This window comes from Psammomys obesus, unplaced genomic scaffold (genome assembly GCF_907164565.1).
Source record: "Psammomys obesus unplaced genomic scaffold, mPsaObe1.curated_primary_1811, whole genome shotgun sequence".
Taxonomy (NCBI): domain Eukaryota; kingdom Metazoa; phylum Chordata; class Mammalia; order Rodentia; family Muridae; genus Psammomys; species Psammomys obesus.
The window spans coordinates 1,586,153-1,602,607 of record NW_026586662.1 but is presented as its reverse complement, the minus strand read 5'-3'; the positions used below and the strand labels follow the sequence as shown (position 1 = coordinate 1,602,607).

General features: G+C 39.5%; 1 protein-coding gene across 13 annotated transcripts in view; it reads right to left on the bottom strand.

Annotated features, from left to right (window-relative positions):
• Snap91 (synaptosome associated protein 91) overlaps positions 1-16,455 on the bottom strand; it is a 113,679-nt gene that overhangs the window by 47,551 nt on the left and 49,673 nt on the right. For all 13 annotated transcript variants that reach the window (XM_055602523.1, XM_055602522.1, XM_055602527.1 and 10 more), the window contains exons 8-10: positions 12,029-12,135; positions 9,074-9,115; positions 2,599-2,669 (exon numbers count right to left, since the gene is read on the bottom strand). In XM_055602523.1, coding sequence (XP_055458498.1) covers positions 2,599-2,669; positions 9,074-9,115; positions 12,029-12,135 — 220 coding nt within the window. The remainder of the gene's footprint in view (positions 1-2,598; positions 2,670-9,073; positions 9,116-12,028; positions 12,136-16,455) is intronic.

Here is a 16,455-nt window from a genome sequence, read left to right as displayed (position 1 = left end):
CTCAAAGGTATGCCATACTATATTGGACATTATTTAATACATGTCAGTGGACATGAGGTACTAAAAATAAATGGCATGCATGCCTATCATAGCAGCCTTTTTGTTTTACTTTGCTTTTTAAGACAAGGTTCCTGTTAGTCCTGGAACTTACTCTGTAGAGCAGGCTGGATGTGAACTCAGAGATCTGCTTGCCTTTGCCTCCAGAGTAGGGGGACTACAGGTGTCTGCCACCACTACCCAGTTTAGGGTTATCGCAGCAGACATTTGCAAATGCACATACATTGACACCGTGTTAGAACAGCTCTGTATTGGTACAGAATGGCAAAGAAAGTATTTTTCAAACCATCTATGATCCTTCTAAAATTGTCCTGGCCTTCTGCAGTGTACCAGCAGAAAAAAATCTTTTGCTTATTTATCAAATAAAAATACCTTTTCTAAAGAAGGCTATTTGTACACCTAAGAGATACTGTTAATTATGTTCCAACAAGACCCAAAGAAAGCAAAACCATTCATGCCAGTCCCCTTGGGACAACAACAGAACCATAGGTACGTGAGATGGTCACTGATCAGTTTCAAAATTTCCCAACCTCAAATACAGAATATGAAGTGGTTTTGTTTGCATTTTTAGTAATTACCAAATGCAAAAAAGTCACTTAGCAGAGTACTCACCCTTCACTTAAGTTCCATGTAAGCACAAACACACAAAGAAGAAAGGAGTTAACTATTAAAGCTTGCTTTCTCTTAAAATCAGAATAAGCAAAAGACAAATTGAAATGAGTCTGACGAGCAGAAAGTGATTTAAAAAGAGCTAGAAAAAGTTATCCCAAGTTGAATGAACTTGGCTACGGACTCCGGAGTTTTAGTTCCTATTTGTAAAAATGCCTACTCATGATCTTCCTCAAGTGGTGCACAGTGGCTGGCTACACAGGGGCAAGCCAGAGTCAATGGTTGGCTAAAGGCCCTGTGACTGAGGAAAAAGGCACTGGAAGGTTTAGGAAGGAACATGGGGATCTTGGCAGTGCTGGGCCTGAGAAAGCAAAGGTCTGGAGAAGCAGCTTACAGGACACACGCAGCCCTCAGCAGGGAGAGACAGACTCTGGGGAAATGTGCACATGCAAAGTCCTTAAGCCCCTGGAGCAGGCACATTTTCTCAGCTTCCAATACAGGGTGGCCCCAGAAACATATGACAGTAGGCGTCTAGAATTTTTAATGTGGTAATCTCACATCAAAATCTGGTCAACCACAGCTACACTGGAGCACAGCCTGGATTGAAAACAGCCCAGGGAGATCGTGTTATCCATCACTCAGGCAGTATGGTCAAAAGCCTGAAAAACTTCCCTACTGAAAATTTAAAAGTATACCATATACTATATATAAACTATACTAAACTAACTTGGTAAAAGACAAAAGAATCAGCACACAGGTAATAAATAACTAGCAAAAATATAACACCATGATATAAGCTTAGGTTCTGAGAGAACTGTCAGAGAGAGAGACAGAGACAGAGAGAGACAGAGACAGAGAGAGAGAGAATAGGAGTTTCATTTTCACAGCTCTGTCAGTGGCAAAAAGAAAAACCACCAACCAAATCCAAATCTATGGCAAGCTTGCAGGCCTGCAACACTCAGTTCTTGAGCTATCTGATAAATTAAGTGAACTCCATCTGAAGCTAGGACTACTAGTGACAGACTACAAGCTGACTATGTAGCAGGGCTTGCATTAAGTGTTCAGATAATAAAGTATTAAATAGTCCCTGCCATTTAGAATCAGAAACTCTCATGCAATTTCATAGGTGATAAATGGCCACAATACAAGGAAGCTCTTGACTAAGGAAGACATCATAAGAAGGAAGAGTTGCAGAGGGTCCTCCCAGGAGGTGTAGGATATACCGAAGTGGGAGAAGGGTGGGTCCAAGGCTACAGAAATACTGTGAAAACAAAGAACAAAGGCTGGAAGGTAGAAGACCCTGTGAACAGACAAGACTGATGTCTGCTACAGAGGTAGGGGAAAAAAGGAACCGGGGCATTCTTTTGTACACAGTGAAGAAAAAAAAAAAAAAACAAAAAACAGCCGAAAACTAAGCACCCAAGCACAAAGGCAACAAAACAAGCGAAAGCTGCATGGCTCACTGCCCACCTGCTGCTCCCTCTATGGAAGGATTCTGGAGTACAACGTCAGCAACATGCTGTGCCTAAGGCTTAAGGGAACTACACCGAAGGCTTTACTTTTCTCACACTGCAGTGGGGACCCTCTTGGTATTCAAGGATGCTTGTGAAATTCCACTCGTTTGAGCCACAACCAACCACAACAGCTTTGACTTCTAAAGAGTCACATGTTATCTGTAAACCAGCCGATCCAGACAACCTGCTGTGGCCCACCCACTCTTCTGCCGCAGGAGCTGCGCCTAGGCTGTCTGTATAGGTCGGATGCCATGCCAGAAGGAAGGGTAGGGGTTTTAAGGGAACCCAGGAGGCTGTCAGCTAAACACACCCTGAAAGCGCACTGGAGGGAGTCGTTACCCCTGAGAAATCTCATTCCCATGAAGGACCAACCACTTGGCATTTTTCATCTTATTTATGGTATACAAGCAATGCGTACTTGTTTCCAGGTTTCTTTCCTTCTAAGGTATTTAGATGCTGTTCAAGGGTCTCCATTAGACTGCTGGGAGCCTACAACAAGAAATGAAAGTAAATGTCTGTGTTGTTCTTTTTCAAGGCAAGCACACTTTAACATCACTGTAACCCTGTGTGGTGGGTGTCTACGTAAGCATCCTGATGTCCTTTGGCATCTGGGTTTAAATTCTGTGGCATCTCAGACAGGCCATCTTAAACAGACTTACCTCCACCGCCCTCCCACTGATGTTTCAACATGGTTTCAGTAAAGGCTGTTTCCTAGGTCTGACGGGTGTCTGCCAAGATACTGCTTAGACGGACTAAGGACAAGTTCACTACTGCCTCACACAGAACCGTAGTGAGAAAGGAATAGGCACTTATTTGCATCCAAATCCAGAACACATGTGCCAACTATTAATTGACAGACATTTGAAAATACAGTAAAAACCCATTTACGCATGCCTGGCTGAAATATTAGGAAATATCATCAACACATTTCGCAAAGGGTTCAGTGGCAATAAGAGCATAACCTTAATACAGAATAGCAATTAAGATTTTCCAATTATTTATTTAATTTAAATAATATGAAATGTAATAGAATATTGTATATAAACATTTTATATATTTTAATCCTTAAAAATTCTTCAATTTTCTATCAGTAAGATTTCAATAAAATGGTATTTTATTGTACATTCTTCAAAGAGGAGATAATGGTCTCTACAAATATTTGTCTAATCTATTATTGGAGCATTAGAAATTAAATCTGCTTTTTCTTCTAACACAAACTAGAACTCAACAGGATAGATATTCTGAGAAAAGCAGTTAATGTTGAAACATCTGCATACATTCATAGGTATATTCCGATATTTATTTTTAATGGAAAATTAATTTTGAAGGACTTCACACTAACTGTACTAACTGCTCAAGTACAAAAACATTTATAAGAAATTCATATAATCTATATTCCACCTTAATTTAACCACATTAAATAAGGTACTTAGAAAAGTTTTAAAATTTTTGAATGTTTAAGTGTTTAGTATTAATTTTCATTTTTGGTAGACTCAAACATATATAGTAGCCTTTCACATATAGAGCAGACTCTCAACATATATATGATCCTTATATATAATTACATGATTAGAATGCAAATTATATGTAAAATATTAACTTTATATAAAAATTAGTAAGTGAATAAACATACTGACTTGATCTAAACTATAAAAGTTGGATAAAAACAGATGCCCCTATCAGCACTAACAAACTTTAGACTTCAGAGTAAAAAATGTTGCCAAAGGATATCTAATAAGTCTAGAATAGGAAACAAATTAGAATGTCAAATATAGTTCATGTGAGGACAGATTTACTCAACAATTTCCAGCAAACTCCAGCTGAGAATGAACTATAAGTTTTTTTAAAAAAAAAATGAATTTTTAAGGTGGTTAATGGAAACTTTGTTCTATATATTAGGTTCTATATTGTAAAAAAAAAATGCTCATTAAATAAATGTGCATTGTAACTTTAAACAGAAAATATAGCTGCCTTAAACCTTCATAATTTGTATTTGATAATACCACATTCTTCTTGCTGTCAATATGTGACTGCTGACGGTGAAGATGGCAAAAGGAGCATGAGAATAAATTCACATTTTTTCATATTTTCATATAAATTATGGTGGGAAGTACATATTAAGTCATGGACTCTCTCTTTGGTCGTAAGATCTGTGCTCTCTGCAAGTAAATGCAGAGTCTTTAATTGTAAATTAAATGCATTGTAAATAACGTATAATTCTTTTGCTGAGCTCAAATCAAAACTATTTATAATTTTAAAAAATGCTGAAGAAAACATGGGATAGCAACAACTCCATGGGACCCATAGTCCCCAGCCTGTCAATGCTGTGACTGAAACAAAACAGAATGATTGCTTGTAACTTCATTCTTCCTGGGAAATTTCTATTCCTCACCCTCTTTTTGAAGATAGTGTCTTACTATGTAGCCCTGGCCTCGAACTCACAGAGAGCCACCTGCCTCTGCCGCTTGAGTGCTGGATTGCAAGTGTGTGCCACTATACCTGGCCGGATAATTTTTTTCTTTCTTTTTTGGGGGGACAGGGTGGGGGGTGTTGAAATAGGGTTTCTTTGTGTAGCCTTGGCTGTCCTGGGCTCATTAATAGACCAGGCTGGCCTGGAATTCACAGCGATCTGCCTACTTCTGCCTCCCTGAGTGCTGGGATTACAGGGGCGTGCCACCATACCTGGCTACGAAATTTTTTAATAAGTGAAAAAGCTGGACACTGAAGTAGAGATAACAAGAGCTGGAAGACATCAAGAGGGTAACAAAACTGACTTGCTCCAGAGGAGTCACTGAGCGATACACACTACAGATAATGCAATTGAGCCTTTTAAAATGTCTTAACGTTTATATTTCTCGTAAGGACATGTGAACTTCCAAGGGAAACAAGTTTCTCTTTGGGAAAAAAAAAAGTCCTTTGCTAGGAATGCCCAGGAGCACATGAGACACCCTTCCTCTCTGTTGTACAGTGACACCTGTCACACAGTAGGTAAAATGTAACAATGGCCTCTGAACTTTAAAGCAGGCATTTTCAGAATGCTTCTACTGGGTGAGAGAAAAACAAGGAACACTGATAGTCAGTGGTATCTTTGTTTTCTCATTTAAAAAAAAAATAGCCAATTGGATAAGGTTGATCAGATGAACTGGAATTGGCCTGTGACAGGTAATAATAAATGTGTCACAGAGTCATCAATGATGATGTACTCTTTAAAACGAGCAGTTTTCAAGCCAACCAAAATGTCCGTCAAAACCTAAGAGCTTTTTCATAAATGGGGTTTAAAATCTAAAACACACACACTCCAAACAGGAAAAACTATTATGAGAATTATTTTGTTGAAGTGAATTCATAACTTCCTGTGATATCCAGAATAAATTAAAAAAAGCATCCATCTACCGTTTATATGCTATAGGTCACTAAACCAAGTTAAAAAGAAAAACCCACAAAGATAACTGAGATCTGGGATTAGATCTCAGAAACCACTCCAAGTGCTCAGAAAAAAAAATATTTTAGTTGGGAGACAGTTGGAGTCCATGCAAGAGGAACAGCAAACAGCTCTAGAAAGCTCATGGAATGCAGCCTACCACTCAGCAGAGCCCCGACGACAACTACATGTCCTGAGGACTTCATGCTGTTACAGAGCAAAGCTCTGCTTGTTATAACTGTGAACCTCATAATCCTACTATATGAATTGTGTGAAAATTCTAAGGAGGCTTCCAGCCCCTCACTGGGCAGTATCACTGGCACTTGTAATTAACAAGGCTTCATCTCTTTCAGGCATGGTTGCTGGAGCAGATTAATGATTTAGCCACTGCCCTTGAAAAGAACCTAGAGATAGAGATTGTTAGCCATGACCGCCACCCTTAGAAAGAATTTGGAAAAATAGATGGTTTAGCAAGGTTAGGTAAAGATGTTTCTGTTAGTGGCTCTGATGTAGAAAATGTCAGAGGACAACTGTAAGTTGAGAAGAGTCCTCTCTTAATGGGAAAGCCAGGGAATCTCAAGGTTGATAAGCAGAACACTAGCCCAAGGTAGGATTGCCTGACATGACCCTCTAAACTGGGCCAGTGACTAGACGGCAACTGATTTCCTTATATTTGTTTTGCCCTCAGCTTCCTGTTATGATTTAATAAAAACTATTCATGAGGAGATGCACACCTTAAAGGTTTAAAGTCGAGATGGATGATCGTTTTATATAAAAGTTTAGATTTGTGATTCTTTTAAGATTTTTGTAAGATTGCTTTTTAAGACAACTGGTTCTCTCTTCGTAACTGCAAACTGCAGCCCGCCAGTAAAGAAAAAGTCAGCTGAGAAATTACCTTGCTTGCTCACCTTGCTAATATATAAACAGACTGCTTAGTTACAAATGCATATGGATTCTTGGGAATAACTTGTTTTTCACATTTGTTTTACACCCACAATACATAAAACATTTGATCATGTGAAGGTATTGAGGAACATGCTTTTCTAACGTATGCTCATTGTAATCATTCACCTTCAGAAAAATAGAAATGTAACCACGTCGTGATTTTTGTGCCGCTAGAAAGATTTTTGCTGGGATACATAAGCTACGGGGAAAAGAATAAAAATGCGGTCTGCAGCTCACTCTTCGGGGTTTGTTTCATCCATCAACTGTACAAACGTGTATATGCAGAGTAGCTGCTGAGGTCGGAATCCATTTCCATCCACCTAACATGTGACTGTGTGTGAATGTGTATGTATGTGTGTATGCATGTAAGTGTATATCTGTATGTGTAAAGTAAGAGAAGCTTGAAAGAAGAAGCTTGTTGGAACCTACATGCTGGAGTCGTCTGTCTTACTTCATCATCAAGAGTAAATACTGAAGTTTGTGCTACTCTTTGGCTCACAAGAAAAACAAGATGGAACATTCTGGATTCTAATGCCTCTATCATAGAACGGCTTTCTATTCAGCTCCACAAGTCCTGATACATACACAGTACATTAAAAATGCCTATAGAACTTCTTGAGCGATTTCAAAGACTGCAACAAATATTATGGTATCGTTAAAAATGAAACCCAAGTATGTGGCCCTTTTGTCAGTGATCTGCTATCATTTTCAAAATTGAAAACAAACAAGGTATTTATATACTCCCTTGACTCTGTCATAGTGTCCAGACTGCCTAACAGGGGACACGTGAAGGCCTGTTCTCACCTGCCGGGCTCCCCTGAACTAAATAGCTGGTTTGCACAGTGAGGGTTGTCTACAGTGTAAAAGAAAATTTGCTATTTCTAAAAATTACCCTTTGAGCTAAATATGTAATGTCCATCTTTGAAGAACGTATTATATATCTGGAATACTTAGAAAAGTGCAATGTAATTTTTTGCTATAGATGAAAAAAATGAAAACACCCATTTTCTAATGATGTTACCAAGATAAGTTTACCTCAACAAAGAGATTTTTGAAATAATATTTCATGTATAATTAATAGTTACCCATACTAAAAAATATCAGCATCTTATTCAGGTACACAATTCAGTAGATCACATTAAGAGGAGTAGAAATATTTTAAACTAATATCTCATCTATGAGTGGGGGCTAGCATCCCCCAAACTAAAGAATATACTTCCACCATGTTCTGAATTATTCACTGAATTTTACTTGTATGAATTCTCGATATTTTATGGTTTAGTAATGTAAAAAAAGAATGTCTTCAACTCTCTTAATCTTTAGTAAAAAGTAATATTTACATTTTTCTCTTAAAAATAAATATTTCAAGAAATTATAAAGATGGCAACTTAATCATACACAACACGATATTATTTAAAAGTGGAGAGTGTGGCTAGAGAGATTTCTCAGTGGTTGAGAGTACTTGGTGCTCTTATAGAAGATGCTGGTTCGGTTCCAGAAACCACAGTGGTGAGGTACCATTGACTGCAGCTCCAATTTCAGGGCTTCCAATGCCCTCTTCTGGTCTCAGCGGGTACTGCACTCATGAACAAACCCTGCATGCATGTGGTGCACACATAACTCATGCAAGCTCGCGCGCACACACGCACACACGCACACACACACACACACTAATAATAGTAATAAAAACCCTTTCAAAAGAAGTGGGGGATTTCACTCTTTCCTATTATAATAACCAAGTTTAAAAAGATACGACGTTCATGTAACTCATGACTACTGGGTAAGAAAGCAGATCCGCATTCTCTCACTACCCCCTGCAACTAGTAAAAGGACCTGTGTGAGACCGAGTACCACCACAGGGCGTTTAAAACACACCAGCTCCTGTCAATCATACTGAAGACCATTTACAGCTCAGCATCTATATCCCGTCTAAGGTGCACCTGACAGCTGACGTGGCTGATAAGGAATCCCAGCTCTCACTGTCATTAAAACATGGGGCCCAGAAAAAAAAAAAATCAGTCCTCTATCACCTCTACTTAATAACATCTATATAGAAAGTCCTCCTCTCCGTGGGGTGGGCGGGAAGGGGAAATGCAAAGCCCTGTCACCAGGGTTTCTCTCTTCTGTGCTGTCCTTCAGTCACGCAGAGAACAGACTTGCAGAAGTCCTTTCTCAAGCCACACCTCCGTCGCAGACACATTCACAGCTCTCACTGGTTCAAGTTCAGCGAGGCGGCAATGAGCCCGATTAGAACATTCAGTTGCAAATTCTGCCCACTGGGTCCTGGGGGAATGGTTATTTATCTCAGTCTTTTGTTTAGGGTATAACATAGCTTAAGGGCAGGAAAATTTCCCTTTTATCTCCAGAAACATAATAATTAGAAAAAATAAGTATGGTTGAGTAATTCCTGAGAAATTAGCTGGCTCAGACTCAAAATCTATTAAGTATTTACAAAGTTACCCACTGTGGTATATTTTGTATCAGTATTATTGATATATTGTCTATTGAAGGCCCTTAAGACACTTACCTGAGTGAGGTCGGGAATGTCGCCTTTATCAATACCAACTTGCTGTTGATTAAAAAACAGAACAAAACAAAATTACTAACTGGGTTTTTATGAATGTTTTTTGGCATTTAATGTAAGTTTGCTCACAGGATTTGTTAAAATTACAGCTTATTCTTAGTGTAAAGTAACTGTGTATCCACTTTAAGCAAATTCACTTTATGTAGTTCCCCACTCAATATAATAAGGTAATAAATTCATTATTATAGTTACTTATGGCAGCTTTGCAGAATTTTACTAGAATCCAAAAATAAATGAAAATATTCTGAGGCATAAATTTTAAACGTACCCTTTATGTTGAATAGAAGATAAGAAATTATGAAACCATCCAAACAAAATTTAAATATTTCCACCCACTGAGTCCTTGTGGAATAGTTATTTGTCTTAATATTCTGTTCAGGGTGTAGCATTTATCCTCTCTTTCCCTGACAGAATCACTTTGCCAGTTTCTTACACATTCTTCTAGAGCAGTGGTCTCAACCCGTGTGTCAAAACCCCTCTGGGATCAACATACCAGATACTCAACATATCATACACTTTATTTTGATTCATAACAGTATCAAAATTACAGTTATGAAGTAGTAAAAAAAAGTAATTTTACGGTTGGGGGTCACCACACCATGAAAAACTATATTAAACGGTCGCAGCATTAAGAAGGCTGAGAACCACTGTTCTAGAGTTTATATATAACCAAGGAAAAGAGAAATTATTGTAGTATTTTACTTTCTTCCACCAACAACAGCTTATCTAGATTTAATTTTTCTTTTCTTAAAAAAAAATAAAAACATTTTACCCAAATTAATTCACAAGTAAAAACATCACACAGCTGGCTTCAGGAAGCCACCCTTAAGCTAACTTAACAACTCAGGGAACTTGTTACACTTAGAATGGCCACTGCTGAGCAGTGGAGCTAAGCTTACAGCTTTACACTTTCACTCTCAACCACATTTTTATTCGCTTTTCCACCCCACACATGCACACGCACACACCCACTGCCCACAATAATGACTCACGTGTCCCCTGCCTCATTCTGTCCTTTCCTGCCAGCTAACGTTGCTTTCTCTTGGTTTCCCTTCTAACTGTTACACTAGACCCCTACTTACAACTGTCTATGTACTTATACACGTACACGTAATAGTCTGGATCCACACAGGGAAAGGAAGCTGCAGCTTTTCTCTTCCTGCGTTTGGGTCACCTCACTTAACGGACTATCTTCCAAGTCTGCCCACTTTCCTGAAATTTCATGACTGAATTCATTGTGTGTGTGTGTGTGTGTGTGTGTGTGTGTGTGTGTGTGTGTGCGCGTGCGTGCGTGTAGTATTGTAGTGTTCTGGAAAGCTCACTAATGCTTTCTAAGTAGGTAACACACATTCTTAGGTCACTGCTTCGCTTCTGCGGCACCAGGATTCTGACACAGGGCCTCACACAAACCACACTACACCTTTTCACTAAGGGATGTCTTCTTGACTTCAGTAACATTTTAAAAATGACATTCTGCAAGCCTTCCTTAGCCTCTTCAGGAAAGTGGCTCTAACTACAGATTAACCATCAGGTAGGAGCCCACATACGATGTGTGAGTGCTGCCTGAGACACAGCTAAGGTCCTTTACACCTACTGAAGATTTCAGTATTGACTGATCATAATCAAATCATTTTATACTACCTTTGGTGTGCTCAAATGATAAAAAAAAAAAACAAAAAACTATGTAAGTATGAAAGAGAACTATATAAATGATTATAGTTATCCCACTGTACTTCAGATGCTCATTCTAGTAAAACAGCTTCATAAAATTAGTAACCACTCTATAAAAAGTCTTATAAATGTTCACAAAATACATTTATTGTCCAGTCTTTTAAAGACAGACTCTTAAAACTGACATCTCTTCTTCACCGGCATAAATTTGACTTGTGCTAACATGAGGCTGCAGGAGACACAAAAACAAACGTGTGTAAAAACCCCAAGAACTATGACAGCAATCCTTTTCTCCTAACTGTTGGGGCCAGCAATGATGCAATCTTCTGCGAGTCCCTGGACATAAATAATCCTTCACAGAGAAAACTGAGCAATAATTTTCCCTAGATTATACTAATAACTGTGGCTAAACCAAGGGATAAAAAAAAACCCATACAGAATGTAAACAATAAACCCATGTAGCACAAAAACTTCAGGCAGCTATATCCTTCTAATAATAAAGAAGTACAGACGTGTCATGAATGTCCCATGTCCACAGTACTACAGGCTTCGACACTGAGTCTGGAGTGTCGTGCACGCACCTAGGCTCTAACACTAAGTCCGTCAACACGTAAGAGAGGAACTCACAAGCCATCCCACCAGACGGCTACATTAATGTCATCAAATCCAGTATCAGCACGAGTCAAGTACTGGATTTTCATAAGAGAAGAAAAGCTCCGGTTCAAAGATAATCTCAAGAGCGCCAACTGTGTTTTGCAGTTGTTATGATTAACATCCGTAAGGAACAATGTGTAAGCCTATAAGATAATTTATACTTTAGCTTCTTAATTATGTTTAAGTCATTGACAGAGTGAGAAAGATGAGGATTCATGATTTATACTTTATAAACAACAACAAAAAACATTTTTCGAAAGGAAAACGTAGGGTTCATAATACAGAACTTTCTCACAATAAAGCAGCAACAACAAAACAGTCATTAGGTGGAATGGAGGCCTGGACTATCTTGTAGAACAGCGATGATGTCGTAACCATGGACATTTCATTTGAGTGAATCTGACAGCGAGGCAGGAGCGTGGAGGGCTGCTTTGACTGGCAAGTTGGGAGGAGTGACTGTATGATTTCTTCTCATACTAATAAATATGGACATGTGCTAGATGTCTTGTCAGACCGGACATTATGCTGCACACTAGTTCTGGTTACCTTAGCAACAAAGCTTGGACCACTCACCTCTGCGACCTTGAGAAATTCGGACACTCGCGTCATTCTAGTCAGAAATCGTTTGTAAATTTCTAGCGCATCTTTACATTGTCCTTTCTTCATCTCAAAGAACTTTTCTGGAAGAGATAAGGGATAAGCAATTTGAAAATAGAATTCTATTTTATTCAAAGCTTTTGTTAGAGTTACCACTTAAAGCTTAGGGCCTGAATCAAAGCATAGGCAGGAAAACATTAAAAGTAGCACATCAACAGAGGAAATCTGAGTAGCTGAAGAAAGGCTTACAGTTCACCTGTCTCACTTGAAGCAATTTCAGTAACAAAGGAACTGAGATGGAAGCAGACAGGAACCACAGTAATGTACCAAACTCATGACCCCTCTGCGTCAGTGTTTGCTTTTAAAACTGGTCTTAAAAACAACCAGAACTCAAAATCTATGGCTGCATTCTAACAACTTCCTTATTCTTTTGTTTCTTTCCTCTCTCCTGGCCTTACTCCCTCCTCCTTAATCCCCCTCTCTCTTCCTCTCTCTCTCCCAGACGCTAGAGACTCTATGCTGGGTTATATCCTAGCCATAGGGTCATATAAAGCAATAATCAATACATTATAAACCAACCACTTATAAGTCTTCCAGAACTGAAGAATTCTTTATAATTTCTACTTATATAAGTTGATGCTTAGTTTGGTTCATAAATCATCTGTCAAGGATCACAGCGTGGTTTTGAATTATAAAGTGGGGGACTCATAAAGCCATTTGGCTCAGCAAACCCTTCATGACTGTCTGTTGTGTGATCTCAGTTTTTCCCTCAACATTACTGAGAGATAGCATCACTTTCTTGTTCTCTTTTGTTATCCTCCCCTCCAACCAAGTCTAGAATTCAGCTGTTAAGGTCTTCTGCTTTAATTATAGTATGACAATATGTTTTTTTACACACACACACACACACACACTCAAAAGAAAAACAGTTCTCTCTCAAGAGTTTTTGACAGCCAGTCATCAACTCATTCTGTCAAATGGCAGTGAGGTAAAGGACCGTTTACAGTAGAGACAGAATGACTGACAGCTGGCCATCTGCTCTATAAATGTCTCTTTAAATCTGCAAATGGTTTAAGTCATGCTATGTCTATACTCTCTCAAAGTAGAATATTTTGTTTCACTCAGCTTATAATTTTACTACCTCAAGAGTATTTTTGACTTTCTTAAGAAAAGTCTGAAAATATATAATTAGGTGAAGAACTAATTACCCAAGGTAACTACTCATTACCTTCTGTTGACAGCCTTTGGTAATTTGACTTTTAACACAGACCTCCCCTATAGGGCATTTAAGTCAAGCAAAAGGATCAAGGAAACAAACACATGCTGTTTTCTTCAGGCCGAGATTTAGCAAGATGAGTACTCTTCTTTTTTAAAACGTCAGCTGGCAAGCCAAGCATGCTCCTGTACATGGTGCCCTCCCATGCTCGGTCATGTAAGCAAACCTAGCTAAACTCAGAGGGCCATCAGAACGAGACATGAGGGTAGGAGCCTGCTTGTTGGGGAGAAGGGATCCATGGGGTAAAAATACATTATACGCACGTATGAAGTTGTCAAAAAATAAATTAAGAATGTTTTCAAAGGTCAACTCTGAAGGCCATTTCTTATCTACCCTGTTTTCTAATGCTGCTGACACCATCATGCTGTTACAATGAATGAAAACCTTTTGTAGGATAAAATATGGAAAATTTTATTCTGAAAAATTGTACTTCTTCCTATCTTCTCTTTACTCTTCAGACCATTTTGTTCAAATTTCTTAAATTACTTCTCTTCACGATCATCTGTTATTTCTTCCTATCAGATCTTCAGAAGCAACATGAGAAACTAAATAAATCTGAGTAATACCAATTTTCCCTTTGAACTAATACACCAACAGTTAAGCAATTTTTTTTGTCTTGTGTATTTTTTTTTTCTTTTCATGGTGAGTTGGGATTTAATAACAAAGACCTACGATTACTCTCTCTCCAGGCTGTAATCTCGTAGCTGTTTCTCTTAATAGTGTAATAGCAATGACACAGAAAGGCAATGCACAGTATCTTACTGTAGCACCAAGTCCATGAGGCTCCTTCATTCCCTGGAGTCAGAGAAAGGGCCCAGATAAAATCCTATTTCTATGAAAGTGGACCTCTTTTCTTCCCTACTGAAGATAACATCTTGTTTTTTTTCGGTATCTGAAATGATCAAATTTGACATCTGTAAAACTGTGATACAATGTTTCAGCACTGACTTTTCAAATCTGGAGAGAGATTCCCAAGGAGCCTGTAAGTAGTTCCTTAGTCAGTAAACATGACACCTCACTTGGATGTCAGAGTCTCACTGTGACAATCAAACGATTGCAAGTTTTATAGCATCCGCCGTGGCTAGCTTTTTATGTCACCTTGACACAAGCTACAGTCATCTGAGAGGAGGGAGCCTTAATTAAGAAAATAGCCTGAGTTAAATCAGGCTATTTAAGATGGCGCTGTAGGCAAGCCTGGAGGGCATTATCTTATTAGTGATTGATGTGGGAGAGCCTGGTCCATTTTGGATGGTGCTACCGCTGGACTGGGGGTCCTAGGGTCTGAAAGTAAGCAGGCTGAGCAAGCCAGAAGTGTCAAGCCAGGAAGCAGCTCACTTCCAGCTTGTCTGCATCAATCAGCACCAGCTTCCAGGTTCCTGCCCTGTCTGCCTGCGAGAATAAGCTGTGATATGGAAGGGTAAGGGAAATAAGCCTTTCCCTCCTCCACTTGCTTTTGGTCATGGTGTTTCATCACAGCAATAGAGACCTGAACTAAGATAGCACCCAAATTGTTTCCAGTTTATACATAAGCACTGGGTCACCAAGTCCTTGATTTCAAACAACACACATTTCCCTAAGGGTCACTCCTGTTAGCAAAACACATTCTTGCTTCAAAACAGTCAGGATCCCAATCTTTTCTTGTATGCCTACCTGCTAGTTAGACAATGCTAATGAAGGTAGAACTAAGGAAAGAAGGAATATGCTTGGACCGCTTCTGAAAAATTCTTAACAGAAAAATTACACACACACACACACACACACACACACACACACACACACACACACATGCTGCCTTTAGCTAGTAAGCTAGCATTTTCAAATCAAAATGGCTCAAACAGCTATTAAACTTCCTTCTCCATGCCACTATGCATGAAAACAACACAACACACAGTAAAGTAGGATAGCAGCTAAGCAGCTGTCAGGAAGGACAGAAGTGGGGAGAATTACATGGCTGAACTTGTCTGATTGCTAAGCGAACCGCAGGCACCAAATCCATCACTCGTAATGCCGACATGGAAATATTGCTAAGCAAGAGAGAATGAGAAAGAACAAGTTGTCACTGCTGACAGGCTGCAGAGTCCAGGAAGATGAGCAACAAGGACAACAGCGTGGTGCAGGATGAAAAGAACAATGGCGAAAGAAGAGAGACTGGTAGCAACAGGCTCAAGAGCTCAGTTTCAGAGACTGTGCGGGTCAGGGAAGAACACAGTATCTGGAATTACGCAGCTGGAAACAGTAAGAACTGCAAAGCTGACATCCATGAGAACAGTCAGAACTGAAAGGATCCATTTGCGGCTCCTCTAACGGGCACCAGGGCCTGAAGTAAGCCTTAGGAAAAAGCTCAAGGAAGAGTAAGGGTGACCTGTAAAAACATTTACAGGAAAATCTGTGTGTCTGCTTTAATAGTGACATCTCTCACCTGAAATGACAATCATGTCATTTTAAACTTCATATTTAGGGCAGGAATCTGTCCCCAAAGAAGGCGAACAGATCCCTCCTCCCCCAAAGCAATGTGCTTGATGTGATGACTGGCCCCGCCCACCAGACTCAGCTCTGCACATCAGCTACAGCCAGAAGGTAACCCTGAAGCTGGAGCTGTCTTCCTGCCTTTCTGCTATTGTTCAGTCTATCGCTTCTGACAGGCAGAAGCCCAATCGGAGATTACCTGCCTGCAGCATCACTGCCCAGCTTCCTGGATTTAGAGGAGCAATGATTAAAGCAACAGCCACGTGATCCTTAATCCTGGATTACAGCTTCAAGTGTCCATTTCCCAGCTTTCCTGGGGCTGGGAGGAAGCTGGGCTGGAGGCGGTTTCTTATTTGTAAAGTAACCTGAACTGGCGGCCTCAGAGAAGCAGATCCTGTAAACACAGGAGCTTAATTCCAAGAGCGCCCTTTAGGAGACAAGAGCCCGGAGCCAGTTTCTAGAGGATCCTAGTACTTATAGAAGCACTCAATATGCTATAGCAAAGTCCCCTCTAGCTAGAAAATGTAAAGCAGTTTCTGTTTTTCTTTCTTTCTCCTTCTTTCCTTCTCTTTCCTTCCCCCTCTCTCCCTCCTATCTTTCTTTCTTTCTCTTTCTCCTTCCTTCCTTCCTTCCTTCCTTCCTTCCTTCCTTCCTTCCTTCC